The sequence below is a fragment of the Amblyraja radiata genome, chromosome 12, assembly GCF_010909765.2.
Source record: "Amblyraja radiata isolate CabotCenter1 chromosome 12, sAmbRad1.1.pri, whole genome shotgun sequence".
Classification (NCBI taxonomy): Eukaryota; Metazoa; Chordata; class Chondrichthyes; order Rajiformes; family Rajidae; genus Amblyraja; species Amblyraja radiata.
Genome location: NC_045967.1, coordinates 410,176 through 425,531, shown reverse-complemented (window position 1 = coordinate 425,531; position 15,356 = coordinate 410,176). Strand labels below are relative to the sequence as shown.

At 42.8% G+C, this 15,356-nt stretch overlaps 1 protein-coding gene across 2 annotated transcripts in view; it reads right to left on the bottom strand.

Annotated features, from left to right (window-relative positions):
- Positions 1-3,806: 3,806 nt before the first annotated feature.
- ophn1 (oligophrenin 1) overlaps positions 3,807-15,356 on the bottom strand; it is a 281,908-nt gene continuing 270,358 nt past the window's right edge. Inside the window, exon 24 of one of the 2 annotated variants that reach the window (XM_033030094.1) lies at positions 3,807-9,116. In XM_033030094.1, the coding sequence (XP_032885985.1) occupies positions 9,108-9,116 (9 nt within the window). In that variant the 3' untranslated portion in view covers positions 3,807-9,107. The remainder of the gene's footprint in view (positions 9,117-15,356) is intronic. The other variant, XM_033030095.1, reaches the window with a different exon arrangement.

The following is a 15,356-nucleotide window of genomic DNA, read 5'->3' as shown; positions in this document are numbered from 1 at the left end:
CACGGAAACAGGCCATCTCGGCCCTACAAGTCCGTGCCAAACAACTTTTTTCCCTTAGTCCCACCTGCCTGCACTCATACCATAACCCTCCATTCCCTTCTCATCCATATGCCTATCCAATTTATTTTTAAATGATACCAACGAACCTGCCGCCACCACTTCCACTGGAAGCTCATTCCACACCGCTACCACTCTCTGAGTAAAGAGGTTCCCCCTCATGTCACCCCTAAACTTCTGTCCCTTAATCCTGAAGTCATGTCCTCTTGTTTGAATCTTCCCTATTCTCAAAGGGAAAAGCTTGATCACATCAACTCTGTCTATCCCTCTCATCATTTTAAAGACCTCTATCAAGTCCCCCCTTAACCTTCTGTGCTCCAGAGAATAAAGACCTAACTTGTTCAACCTTTCTCTGTAACTTAGTTGCTGAAACCCAGGCAACATTCTAGTAAATCTCCTCTGTACTCTCTCTATTTTGTTGACATCCTTCCTATAATTGGGCGACCAAAATTGTACCCCATACTCCAGAATTGGCCTCACCAATGCCTTGTACAATTTTAACATTACATCCCAGCTTCTATACTCAATGCTTTGATTTATAAAGGCCAGCACACCAAAAGCTTTCTTTACCACCCTATCTACATGAGATTCCACTTTCAGGGAACTGTGCACGGTTATTCCCAGATCCCTCTGTTCACCTGCATTCTTCAATTCCCTACCATTTACCATGTACGTCCTATTTTGATTTGTCCTGCCAAGGTGTAGCACCTCACACTTATCAGCATTAAACTCCATCTGCCATCTTTCAGTCCACTCTTCCAACTGGCATAAATCTCTCTGTAGACTTTGAAAATCTACTTCATTATCCACAACCCCACCTATCTTAGTATCATCTGCATACTTACTAATCCAATTTACCACACCATCATCCAGATCATTGATGTACATGACAAACAACAGTGGACCCAACACAGATCCCTGTGGCACCCCACTAGTCACTGGCCTCCAACCTGACAAACAACCATCCACCATTACTCTCTGGCATCTCCCATTCAGCCACTGTTGAATCCATCTTGCTACTCCACCATTAATACCCAACCATTGAACCTTCTTAACCAACCTTCCATGAGGAACCTTGTCAAAGGCCTTACTGAAGTCCATATATACAACATCCACTGCTTTACCCTCATCAATTTCCCGAGTAACCTCTTCAAAAAATTCAAGAAGATTAGTCAAACATGACCTTCCAGGCACAAATCCATGTTGACTGTTCTTAATCAGACCCTGATTATCCAGATGCTTATATATATTATCTCTAAGTATCCTTTCCATTAATTTGCCCACCACTGACGTCAAACTAACAGGTCTATAATTGCTAGGTTTACTCTTAGACCCCTTTTTAAACAATGGAACAACATGCGCAGTACGCCAATCCTCCGGCACTATTCCCGTTTCTAATGACATTTGAAATATTTCTGTCATAGCCCCTGCTATTTCTACACTAACTTCCCTCAATGTCCTAGGGAATATCCTGTCCGGACCTGGAGACTTATCCATTTTTATATTTCTCAAAAGTGTCAGTACTTCCTCTTCTTTGAATCTCATAGTTTCCATAGCTACTCTACTTGTTTCCCTTACCTCACATAATTCAATATCCTTCTCCTTGGTGAATACCGAAGAAAAGAAATTGTTCAATATCTCCCCCATCTCTTTTGGCTCTGCAGATAGCTGTCCACTCTGACTCTCTAATGGACCAATTTTATCCCTCGTTATCCTTTTGCTATTAATATAGCTGTAGAAACCCTTTGGGTTTACTTTCACCTTACTTTCTATACCTTTTGCCCGATGAAAGAGGGGAGAAGGAGTGGCCAGTGTGCGAATTGTCCTTGATTATGCTGGTGGCCTTGCCGAGGCAGCGTGAGGTGTCAATGGAGTCAATGGAAGGGAGGTTGGTTAGCAGTGTTGGTGAGGATGGTTAGCAGAGATGGTCGAGAAAAGTGTTCCCTCGGCTCGCCAGAGGCGGCATGGAGCTTTATTGAAGAATCAGAATGAGGGAACACTTCCTGTGAGCAGGTTCGTGACTCACTCTTATTGAATCCAAATGTGAAGGAGGTCAAAGAGGATTGGCATGACTCGAGATCAACAGTTGATTACTTAACAGTACCTGCAAACCCAGACCATTATTGCCCCATGAATGATCCTGGCCAAATCATCAACCTCCTCATAATGTCTTGAAAACAACCTAGTGCAAATCCCTTGTCTTTTGCTCCATTGTCTGGCTTTATCTGATGATCTTATACTCAGGTCAACATGTTCTATTTTTATGGCGGCAATTTCTGAAAAAAATTAAAAATTAAAATGCTGTTTTTAACCACTTTTACCTTTATTTAAATTGTCTGATCAGACCACAATGGAAGACATACTTTCTTTGCCGCTAACATGTAGTCTTAATCACAAAAATCACGAGTGTTTTTGCCAACAGTACTGTGCCCTGAAGACCATTGGCAAGGAAAGAGAAAAATGTTTTTGGCTTTCTTGAAAATGTGCATTAAAAAAAAAATCAATAAATGCCTTTGAAAATCTCTTGCCAGATCTTAATGTGAGTGAGCCGACAATTTCGTGAGAGAGCAACTACAAGATTGGTTGCAGTACGCAGTCAAAGGAATGTCTGGTCTCCTAATTTTGGTACATAACAATCAATTAATCTCCTTACCATGCTAAACCATGAAGTGTCCCAAGGAAAGGTTCTGAGATTTGTGATGGGGGGGGGGGGGGGGGGGGGGGGGGGGGGAGGAGCACGATGGTGCAGCGGTAGAGCTGCTGCCTACAGTGCCAGAGACCCGGGTTCAATCCTGACTTGGGGTGCTGTCAGGATGGAGTTTGTACGTTCCCCCCACGTGACCACATGGGTTTTATCCCACAATCCAAAAATGTGCAGATTTGCAGGTTAATTTGTGATAATTAATAAATCAGAGGTTAATTGGGTTCTGTCGTTTGTCGCTGGGGTGTAGGAATGAGTGAGTATTGGGGTGATTGCTTATTGACTTGGAATCGGTGGGCCAGCATGTTTCCATGCTGTGTCCCTAAAACTAAAATCAAGCTTCAGGGAATTTTTAGAGATCTGCATTACCCATAAGAACCACAGAAGGAGAAGATGGAGTGCTACAATATAATTTGCTCAGCCTTCTCCCATTGAATTGCCTCCCAGATACTCCTGCCCAACACAAAATGTACCAACGTCTGTTTAAATATCCTCTCAGTCCACAACTTGTTCCAAATGCTTAGTGGACCCAAGCAGAAAATGTTAATACTGACACCTTTTCGCACTCTTGGTATTTGTGTACCATTTAGCTCAATTGGAAATATATAGCCATCTGGTGTCCATGGTAAGATCATTCTTAGGCTTAAATCATGATTAGATAATTTTCATTTACCATTTGAAAGGTAATGAAGTGGCACAGATGCAAACACGGTCTTGGAGTGGGACGAGGAAGAGATATGATCACGACACACACACGTTAATGAAACGACATACTTTTATAAAAAGAAACTTCCATATGATTTATATGACATGAATGGAGCAGCAATTAAGAAAGTGACGGATTATTTCTTTGTTATGTATTACTTCAATAAAAGACCAACTAATCAACAAACAACATTTTGAAGATTTGTTTTTACTATCTTAAGTGTGTCGTGAGTGCGTAAAATATACCTCCTAACCAGTGTAATGGCTATTGAAGTTGGACTTTGAGAACGTCGCAGAGACCGCCATTATAAGGTGAATAAATGCACATAACCACGAGAAACACTGCAGGCTGCAAATGTTCATTTTATTTCTATAATAAACATTATCAACATCAATGTACACTTAAAACACAATGTATATGTATTTGAGTGGCACCATTTACATTCCAGAACACATGGGGGAAAAGTGCTGAACAAAGGAATAGCAGGCTTCAACATCAATCTACTTAAGCTGACATTTTGTACACACCCAACAATTATAATCCAAACTCAATCATCAAACAAAGAAATTAAGGCAATATACGTTTCTGTGGAAATATACAGATAGATCCTAAAAGTGTCAAAATCTGTTCACAGCTCTGCCAGGGGCAGTTCCCATGCTATTTAAAGATTTGAGGGGCGGATGGGGTGTTAGTTCTCAGTAAAAAAAATAATAATGGGACAGGATAGGAACGGCAAGGAAATTTAAGGTCGCCATTCATTTGTAATTTATTAAACACGTTTGGGATGCTTAGAAAAATTATGAATATTGGATGCTTAAAACATTCATCTAAACAGGGCAATTTAATGGGCAGTTGAATAAGAGGCTGAAAAGAAGAAACTTTAACCATCTTCCAATCCACTGCACCAAACCATAGAGTTGAAGTCCACCAAGTGCTTCCTACCCAAACGCTGCACAGATTACTCAGAACAACTCGTCCCCAGCTTTTCTGACTTTGGTCTATTAACATTTATTAACTTCCTTCACAGCGCTGAAGCAAACAACTGAATTAAATATGAATGGCTGACAAGGCAGAAAAATAAATCAATAAGTGTTGAATGATTCATTCTTGAAATAGATTGCTCAAATAATTGATGAATTATTACAAATAAATACAAATGGTTTACAGATCAGGCACATTTCTCAAGTTTCTCTTTCCATGCATGGTTTTTGTTGCACGGGTCTCTATCGCAAGGCTTTCAACAGATCAAGGAGCTTGTATCTGCAAAATTGTAATATTAACTTAAATTGTAGTTTGGGTTGTTCTTCCCCCATTTGATACTGGTTAATAGGATCAAGCGTTCATTTTTACAGAACAGTAATTAATTGCTGAACTGTGTTGCAAAGTAATTGAGGAGTAAATTTCTAGAATGCCCAGCCCTCTGGAGCCTTTCCACATAATACTGAACTAGCTTTGGTCAAATACATGGGGAAAGATTATGATCCTGAATCACCCCAATGATCTTGAATGTGTTAAAGGAACTCTGGATGCGAATTCAGATCTTTATCTTTGACCATTACTCCATATCTTAAATTCTTCTCTAATAGTCCCTTCTTAAAAGATTCCAAATGGTGTAGGTGAAGCTGCCTTAAGATTCAATACAATCCAGAGAACGGGATAATGTAAATCACAGATTAATTTTGGACTGGTGAAAAAGACAGGTTATCAATGCATTGAATGGACATTGGGTACAGTAGTACCAGCAGGCAATACCATGGTAGAAAGGATGCTCTTGTCTCTTTCTACACAGCAGAGCAATGAAGAGCATCCACAGTTTATTCATTCAGTGAGCACCTTGCCCATGATAATTAGATCTGGCGTCATTTCTAAAACACCACTGCCTAATGCATTGAGTAAATGACACGGTCAAAGAAGCACAGAACCATAATTGCCACTTTTAATAATCATGCCTGCCTAGAGTGGGTACCATTGTTGCATTGCCCCAATTCCAAATATTTCAGTGGTGCATCAGATACAATTACCCGAACAAATACAACACATTCTTCCATTAGTGGCAGTTTGGTTACAATGATAATTCAGTGAGGCGTCTTAATGCTTTGCATCCAAGTCCCACATTTGTTATCCACCTGTGGTAAACAGAAGATTACTTACAGAGTACTTCAACTTCAAAACCTTGACATACAACCTAAGAATTATGCCCAGTCATGCATAAACCAAAATTACAGCCCTGCGGTTTAAAATAAAGCATTTGTCACCATGCCACACGGAACATGCAGGTGCAATGTAATTATACTCAGTGGACCATGCCAAGCAGTTATGTTGTGTTTAAGGTGGGAATAGTAATCAAATGAGAGGCAGACTGATTCATAACGACTCCCTCAGTAATTGCACAAAGGCCTGACGACTGAGTGAAATGAAAATAACATTGAATGTCAGTGACGTCTGACTGAACTTCCTTATTTAAAAGCTCCAGATTCCTTCCACTGTATCGATGCATCAAACATATCCGCAATTAAAGAAAAATCAGAAATCACTCAACTTTATAGTTAATGGTATTTACACAACTATCTCCCACAATTTTGTTTGGCTTCCTGTTATGAAGGTCCAAGTACCAGACCCAAGTGACTGTCATTATATGTGGCCTGAGATAGAACTATCCAGCCTGACTGATCAAGGAATGACACAAACCTGCCCACTCAACCAGTTTGAAAGAGGAACTTAGATTTGCCTTTACAGACCAAACGAAAAGGACAAATGGCCTGCAAAATCAGCTTATTCAGCAGAAATCTTCTCTACCACACCACCAGCCTTCTCATCAGGGAGAGCAGAATGTGATTGTATTAGCTCCAAGTTCACCACCTGATGCAAGGAGGAACATCAACATTGTTCCTGTTGATACAAACACACTAGCAGTTTATTGTTTTCAGCCAAGATTCCTCTACCCAGTGGGGATTAGCATCTTACAGCCTGCCGCTTGCAAACTGAAGTACCAAGTGATCGTGGAAATGGCAGGTAGTTTGTAGCCTTCGATTATAATGATGAAACACGAGCTCTTCCATTCCCTGAAGCAATGTGGTGAGAGAAACCTAGTCGTTACCTATTAAAATCCTCTTTAGTGCCTTCATTTTGAGCAGCTGCAGAATTCCTCCATCTAACAATGTTCCTACCTCAGTCGTTTTGTTGGTGAAGGTAAGTTTGCCATAAGATTTTCTAAATTATTCTATTTACAAGTTTACTTTGGGAAACAAAAGTAAAAGGATTTACTGTGCAATATCTGGATGATCAGCCATGATCATATTGAATCGAAGGGCCGAATGGCCTACTCCTGCACCTGTTTTCTATGTTCTATGTTTTTTTATCTTTCATCCCCTAAACCAGATTATAACCTCCTGAACAGTCTTGGCTTGTTGGCACAAACACAGCCAATCTGCGCAGACCACTATATGACTAGCTAACCGATGGCAATATTAGATGCAACTAACAGAGGCAATGAAAATCCCTATTAGCAAGGCAGGCAATGGTTGTCATCTGCTTAAGGAGATGGAGTCTCTTCATTACTTGTCTTCACTTTGTAAATGGGAAAAGAGATTTATGTCAATTAAAATAAACTTCACAGCATGACACCCCTCATTGAGAAATAAAGACATATTTTGTGACGGTGACACAAAACAACTAATGTCCATGATATCAAGCTTCGAATAACATAAGTGTTGATCGTATTGAAGCCACCCAACTCTCGCTGTGTCTGCCTTACAATACACATCAGTGCAACTGCCAATTTCAGGGTCGTGGTGTCTTTATCCAATGTATATCAGTGTTGTTTACTAGGTATAACATTCCCTACTGCTGCGTGACCAAAGATGACCATGATGAGTCAAAGGTTTTCAGGATCGCTGCACACTTCCATGTTTAAAACAGGATGATTTAAACCAGTGGCTAAGCAGCTACAACATTCTGTTGGGGGAGAAAAGATCTAAGGCCATTGAATCATTTTTAAACGATAAATACACATTTTCCAACAGGGCAATTTACATCCCAATCAATAAAAAAGTGAACTAAGTGATGAATACATTTTTTTTAAACCAGAAATGTTATTTGCCCAATAATTTAATTGCACTGTAGTTTACAAAGTAACCATGATTTACAGGGGTGTTATCTAATGGACATCAGGAATGTGCACTGAGCAACATATTTTTTTAAATAATCTATCAATCACTGCATATGAAGGAACTCTATATATGCAACAACTGTCTTTAATTAGTTGCTTTATGGATTCTTCTTTTCTTTGTGAAAGTTTATTATCGTGAGGTGTGTTAGCCAGAGTGTTAGAACTGGGGAATGAAAGATCTCACAGCATCGGACTCTGCAGCGAGATCAAAAAGGCTCAGGTTCAAAACCTGTGTTAGAAACATTCCCTTTGATCTCCCCAAACGAGACTACTCATCCCAAATGGGGAAGAATACACCAGATGGATCAGTCTCTCCAGTTCCAGGAACTTTGCCTCTCCTTTGCACTGCCAGATGTTGGCAGGTGAGGGACCAATTGTTCTCCACATCTGGATTGTGGGTTCCTGCTCCTTTTGTGTGGGAGCCTGGCATTGTCTAGTGATTAGGCGGCACTCCACAGCCTAACATAGAACCAAAGGTAGGTACTAAAAGTGTCCAGTTGCCAAATTACTTCAATGGAATGCATTCAATAAGTGTCCTTTTTAAGAAATAGAGTTACTCTAAAAATACTAATTAAACATGAAGTAAATAATGAACTAAAAATCCATTCTCCACCAATGTGAGATTAATAGGTTGACAGGACGCAACCAGTTACATTGTGAGATGCTGGTTTTAGCGCTGATTTGCTGGATATTGGTCATCTTCACTGTGCTCCAACTGGGGTCCAGCAATTCTTTCGATCAGAGGCAGCTGGGGCTGGGAACCAAGTTGCAAAAACCAGGTTGCCAATGTCAGTGTCACAGTTCAACATGAAGGGCAACAAATCACAGTAATCTTTTGATACAACAGGACAAGAATTGCTGCCTGAACTCCTCCGAAGAATAGCATGGCTTCTAGTTGAAGCTCTCACTACCCACCCTGCAGCCAGTGCGAATAATCTTCACTGATAACACGATTGAGATATAAACAGTCCTTCATATGTTACAAAATTACTAGTTATGCTTTGAATCAAAAAAATTGTACAGTCATGACCTCTTTTCTTATATTTACCCTAGTTGGATTGATGGTCGAGCAAAATCTTCCCAACACTAAGCCCCACAGTTTTACATAAAATACATTGCACATTCAACGAAGTTTGTACGTATTACCAGTAGTACTTTAACATTTATTGATTAAATACACAGCTGACCTTTCAAAAACAGGGCTGGGTGTTCAGGGGGGAAAAAAGACAAGATGGGATTATACAATCTTGCAGCAGAATAGATTGAAGGGAAGGAAATGCAACAATTAGCTGAAGGACACTACCACTCAAAGCAGTCCACTACTTCACTGGCTGGGATGGAACAACTCCTGGTGAAGATGCATTTGCAGTAACTGGAGGATGTTCCAGATGTGATCTTGATAGGTGCGGCAGTTCACATAAATATTTGCTCCAGTTCTGATCAGAGGCTTCCCTGAAACCAGCTAGGCCTTTCTCTCATGAAGTCTGCAAAACAAATTATATGTGAAAGCTCGTATACAAGGCAGAGAGGAGTGTCGGGAGTGTTTTATTGTCGCTTGGTCCGAAACGGAACAATGAAATTCTTACTTGCAGCAGCACAACAGGTAAGTGAACATGGTACTCTTTAGACAATTTGCAGACATCTGCTGCCTCAAACGCAATAATAAGAAGTATAATAAACAAATACAGTTCAAAAAATTAAAAATATAGTGCAAACACACAAACACAGCTTGAAGTCCCTGCTGCAATCAAGGCAGTGGGAGTTTAGATGGAGTTTGTAATGTTCAATAGCCTGATGGTTGTTGAGAAGAAGCTGTTCATGAATCTGGAAGTTACAGTTCAGATGGAAGGGGTTGGGGGAAGGATGGCAGAATAGTGGGAGAAAGAAGACCATGGCCTTGGATTCACCTCCTTATCTATCTACCCAATTGTACTACCGCCTAGAAATCTGCTCCTTCAACACCTTCCATAACACTTTTGATGAAGAATTACAAGTTTATGACCGTCAGACAGAAAACAAGATCATTATCAGGGTCTCTTAAATGGGTGAAACAATGCCACCTAATCCCGGTGGTACACTGGCACAGCTGTAGAGTTGCTGTCTTTCAGCGGCAGATACCCTGGTTCGATCCTGACTGCGGGTTCTGTCTGCACGGAGTTTGTACGTTCTCCCTGTGACCGCGAGGTTATCCCTGGGTGCTCCGGTTTTCTCCCACACTCCAAAAACATACAGGTTTGTAGGTTAATTGGCATCGGTTAAAATTGTAAATTGTCCCTAGTGTGTCGGATAGGGCTGGTTTACAGGGATCGCTGGTCGGTGTGGACTCGGTGAGCCAATGGGCCCGTTTCCACGCTATATCTCTAAATTCTGGATTCCCACACAAAGGTTGAATGAAAATATTCAGAATCTCTCCAGTATCTAGTAAAGAATTACTCTGGAAACTTTTGAAAATCAAACTTGTTCCTCGTCATGTTTGTAAGACTTTATCAACCAGAGTGTGCGACATAGGATTATGTCCATGATTGTTGAGGCCATGGCACCGATTTCACTGACACATTCGTGTGCCTGCAGCATCAGGTATCCAAAGGTCCAAAGGTTGATTTATTGTCACATACACCTAAATGTAGTGAAATTCCTTTTGCCAATGCAGCACATAAAAAAGAATACAAACATAACAATAATAAATAGCTTTAACATAAAAACAAGAAGGCACAGAGTCCAGTCCCATCCCCAATGTCCACCCATAGTCGGGCCTATTGAGGCCTCCACAGTTGCCTCTACGGAGGCCCGATCTGTAGAGTTCTTAAAGATAAGGTGAGAAGGCAGGAATGGGGTGCTGATTGTGGATGATCAGCATGGTCACAGTGAATGGCGGTGTTGGCTCGAAGGGCCAAATGGCCTACTCCTGCACCTATTGACTATTGTCTATTGGGAGGGGAAGCATGTACACTGGCACAGCCTGAAGTTTGTTAATCAGACAGCTTAGCTGGAGTTTGCTTGGTGGGGATCTAACATCCTCTATTTCATCATTTAGTAACATCTCTGGTGAATTATATATTAGGATATAGAGGGAGGAGATAGAATTGATTGGTTATTATTTTAGTTTAGTTTAGTTTATTATTGTCACCAAGAAACAGTGAAAAGCTTTTTTGTTGCGTGTTATCCAGTCAGCGAGAAGACTGTATATGATTACAATCAAGCTGTCCACAGTGTAGAGATACAGGATAAAGGGTATAACGTCCAATAAAGGAGGGGCTGGAAAGGATTGGTCTCCTTTCTTCCTGAAAGCACCGGTAGTTCATCCCGAGGCCTTGCTGTTTTTTCACTTTTAGCCAGGCCCAGTCCTCATCACTTTATAACCATATAACCATATAACAATTACAGCACGGAAACAGGCCATCTCGGCCCTACAAGTCCGTGCCGAACAACTTTTTTCCCTTAGTCCCACCTGCCTGCACTCATACCATAACCCTCCATTCCCTTCTCATCCATATGCCTATCCAATTTATTTTTAAATGATACCAACGAACCTGCCGCCACCACTTCCACTGGAAGCTCATTCCACACCGCTACCACTCTCTGAGTAAAGAACTTTAGTTGGCAGAAATAAAGTTAGCATAGGATTAGCATAAAGTGGTAGCTCGTGGTTAGTACCAGCTTGGTGGGCTGAAGGGCCTGTTTCTATGCTGTATATCTCCACAACTTTCTCTATGGAAACATATCATAACATGTTCACCAACTGACAGAAACAAGGAATTGCAGATGCTGGTTCACAAAAGGAGACAAAGTACTGGAGTAACTCAGTGGGTCAGGCAGCATCTCTGGAGAACATGGATAGGTGACGTTTAGGGTTGGGACTCTTCTTTAGACCATCAGTATGATGACAGGTCCCGACCCGAAATATCACCTATCCATATTCTCCAGAGATTCTGCCTGACCAGCTGAGTTACTCCAGCACTATGTATCCTTTTAGGTTTACCAACAATCATAAGTTCATAAATTCATGTTCTCGGAGCAGAATAAGGCCATTCGGCCCATAAAGTCTACACGGCCATTCAATCATAGCTGATCATTCTTTCCCTCTCAACCCCATTCTCCCTCCTTCTCCCCATAACCCCCGACACCTTTAACTATCGGTGTTGTCTCTGTTATTCAATGTCAGTTAATGTCTTCGATGTTTGCAAACTTCCAATAATGCTTAGGTGTAAAATCACAAAAGACTTTTGATGTTGGAACTAACAAAAAATGCTGGAAACACCCAGATCGAATGAAGAACCTTCAATCCGAAATGTCAAACTCTGTTTCTCTTCCCACAGATGTGGTCTAACCTGCTTCAGGTCTTTCTTAAAGAAATGTATTTAACAAAATGAAAAAAATACAAACAATTCAGGTCATTTAAGGTAACTTAATACACAAAGTGCCTGTCAGCTAATGCCTTGAGGTGACTGTACCTGTTTACCTTGGTGCAGCCTGATTTCCCAGGCCGGGGAATCTACTCAAGGTGCTGCCCCTCCAGTGGGGTCCATGAGGGTCCATTGGATCACAGCAAGGACCAGCTCACAGCTCCGAAGATGCCATCGCAACTCAGGCCCCGGCCGTTGCAGGAGAAACAGGCTGGACCATTAGTGCTCAGTCTTAAATGACCTCCCCTTTATTCTAAGACTGTGGCCCCTGGTTCTGGACTCACCCAACATCGGGAACATTTTTCCTACATCTAGCTTGTCCAGTCCTTTTAAAATTGTATATGTTTCTATAAGATACCCCCTCATCCTTCTAAACTCCAGTGAATACAAGCCTAGTCTTTTCAATCATGTTTGTAAGACTTTAGCTGAGGGAATGCTCTGTGTTCTGTTTCACAGAGACATGGCTCACCCCCAGCTCCCCAGACTCAGCGGTCCAGCCTGAAGGTTTCTCCATCCATTGCAGGGACCATACACTGGGATCTGGGAAAGGGAGAGGTGCAGACGTCTGCCTCATGGTCAACTCTGCGTGGTGCTCAGATGTGGCAGTCCTGTCCAACTCCTGCTCTCCACACATGGAACACCTGGCTGTGAAGTGGCGTCCATTCTACCTACTGAGGGAATTCATCTTCATCATCCTGACCGCGGTCTACATCCCACCCCAGGCAGATGTCCATCTGGCACTGGGGGAGCTGCACGCCGTGGTCAACAAACACCAGACGTCTTACCCCCAGGCGTTTACCACCATAGCCGGGGACTTCAATAAGGCCAATCTGAAGAAATCGCTCCCTAACTTCTACCAACATGTCTCCTGCAGCACCAGAGGACCAAACCCTTGACCACTGCTACACGGCCATCAAATATGCCTATCGCTCTATCCCTCGCCCTTACTTTGGTAAATCCGAGCATACCACGGTGCTGCTGCTTCCTGCCTACAGGCAGCAATTAAAGAGCGCACCCCCAGAGGAGAGGACTGCACAGAGCTGGTTGAGGAAGGGATCAGAGGAACAACTCCAGGACTGTTTGGAGTCTGTAGACTGGGCAATGTTCAAGGACTCGGCAACGGACCTGAATGAAAACGCCACAGTCGTTACAGACTTCATAAGGAAATGTGTGGAGGACTGCATCCCAACAAAAAACCTTCCGAGTGTTTCCTAACCAGAAGCCTTGGATAAACCATGAGATCCACATTCTTCTAAAGGCAAGATCCCGGGCATTCAGATCTGGCGATGCAGAGGTCTACACGAAGTCCAGATACGACCATGGTAAGGCCATCAAAAAGTTCAAAAGGGACTTCTACTCCAAGCTGGAGGATGAGACGGATGTTCGGCATCTGTGGCGGGACTTGAATGCCATCACCTCCTACAAGGCAAAATCAGGAGGCAACTCAAATGTCAGCGAAGCATCACTCCCTGACGAGCTCAATGCGTTTTACGCACGCTTTGATAGGGAGAACACAGATGTGCCTTCCCGAGCCCCGATTTGCTGTGATGGTATTTTTGTCACAATCACAGAGACCGACGTCAGAAGATCCTTCAGATGGTGAACCCTCGAAAAGCGCCTGGACCTGATGGTATACCCGGTCATGTTCTAAAAACCTGTGCGGACCAATTGGCTGGAGTTTTTACGGACATTTTCAACCTCTTACTTCTGAGGTCTGAGGTTCCCACCTGCTTTAAAAGGGCATCAATTATACCGGTGCCCAAGAAGAGTAAGGTGACGTGCCTCAATGACTATCGACCAGTGGCACTATCGTCGGTGATGATGAAGTGCTTTGAGAGGTTGATCATGGCGCATATCAACTCCTACCTCGACAAGAACCTCGACCCACTGCAGTTCGCTTACCGCCACAACAGATCAACGGTGGATGCGATCTCGCTGGCTCTCCACTCCGCTCTGGACCACTTGGACAACAAAAACCCATATGTCAGGCTGTTATTCATTGATTACAGCTCGGCATTTAATACAATCATCCCCTCCAAGCTGGTTACCAAACTCGCAGAACTGGGTCTCTGCGCATCCCTCTGCAATTGGATCTTCGACTTCCTCATTCACAGACCACAGTCTGTCCGTATTGGTGGAAATATGTAATCTCGATAACAATCAGCACGGGAGCACCTCAAGGCTGCATGCTCAGCCCCATGCTGTACTCACTCTATACTCATGACTGCGGAGCCGGACATAATGCAAACTCCATCATCAGGTTCGCTGACGCCACCACTGTTGTGGGACGTATCACTGATGGGGACGAATCAGAGTATGGAAGAGAGATCGACCGATTGTCCAAATGGTGCCAGCACAACAACCTGGCCCTCAACACCAGCAAAACCAAGGGACTGATTGTGGACTTTGGAAGGGGTAGGATAGGGACACACAATCCCATTTTCAACGGGACGATGGTGGAAAGGGTCAAGAACTTCAAATTCCTGGGCGTGCACATCTCCAAAGATCTTTCCTCTTCCCAGCACACTGATTCAAATATAAAGAAAGCACATCAGCGACTCTACTTCCTGAGAAGACTACAGAGAGCCGGTATGACAAAGAGGGCTCTCTCGAACTTCTACAGGTGCACAGTGGAGAGCATGCTGACTGGTTGCATCGTGGCTTGGTTTGGCAACTTGAGCGTCCAGGAGCGGAAAAGAATGCAGGAAGTTGTGACCACTGCCCAGTCCATCATCGGCTCTGACTTCCCCACTATCGAAGGGATCTATCGCAGTCGCTGTCTCAGAAAGGCTGTCAGCATCATCAAGGACCCACACCATCCTGGCCACACACTCATCTCTCCGCTATCATTGGGTAGAAGGTACAGGAACAGCTTCTTCTGCACAGCCATCAGGCTATTAAACTCGCCAACAAACAGACTATGAACTGTAACAGCCTATTGCACTTTATCTGTTTATTTATGTGTATATTGAATCTGAACTGCTCTGTATTTTAGCTTACAATATTCTGTTGTGCTGCAGCAAGCAAGAATTTCATTGTCCGATCTGAGACACATGACAATAAACTCTCTTGACTTGACTTGATCTGACCAACCAGAGTATGCTACATAGGATTACGAGTTTAAAATCTATGATTGTTGAGGCCATGACACAGACCTCACTGACACATTTGTGTATCTGCAGCATCAGGTATCTATAGGGCTCTTAAAGATAGCAGAGTCAGGGGATAAGGTGAGAAGGCAGAAACGGGGTACTGATTGTGGATGATCAGCCATGGTCACAGTGAATGGCGGTGCTGCCTCAAAGGGCCGAATGGCCTACC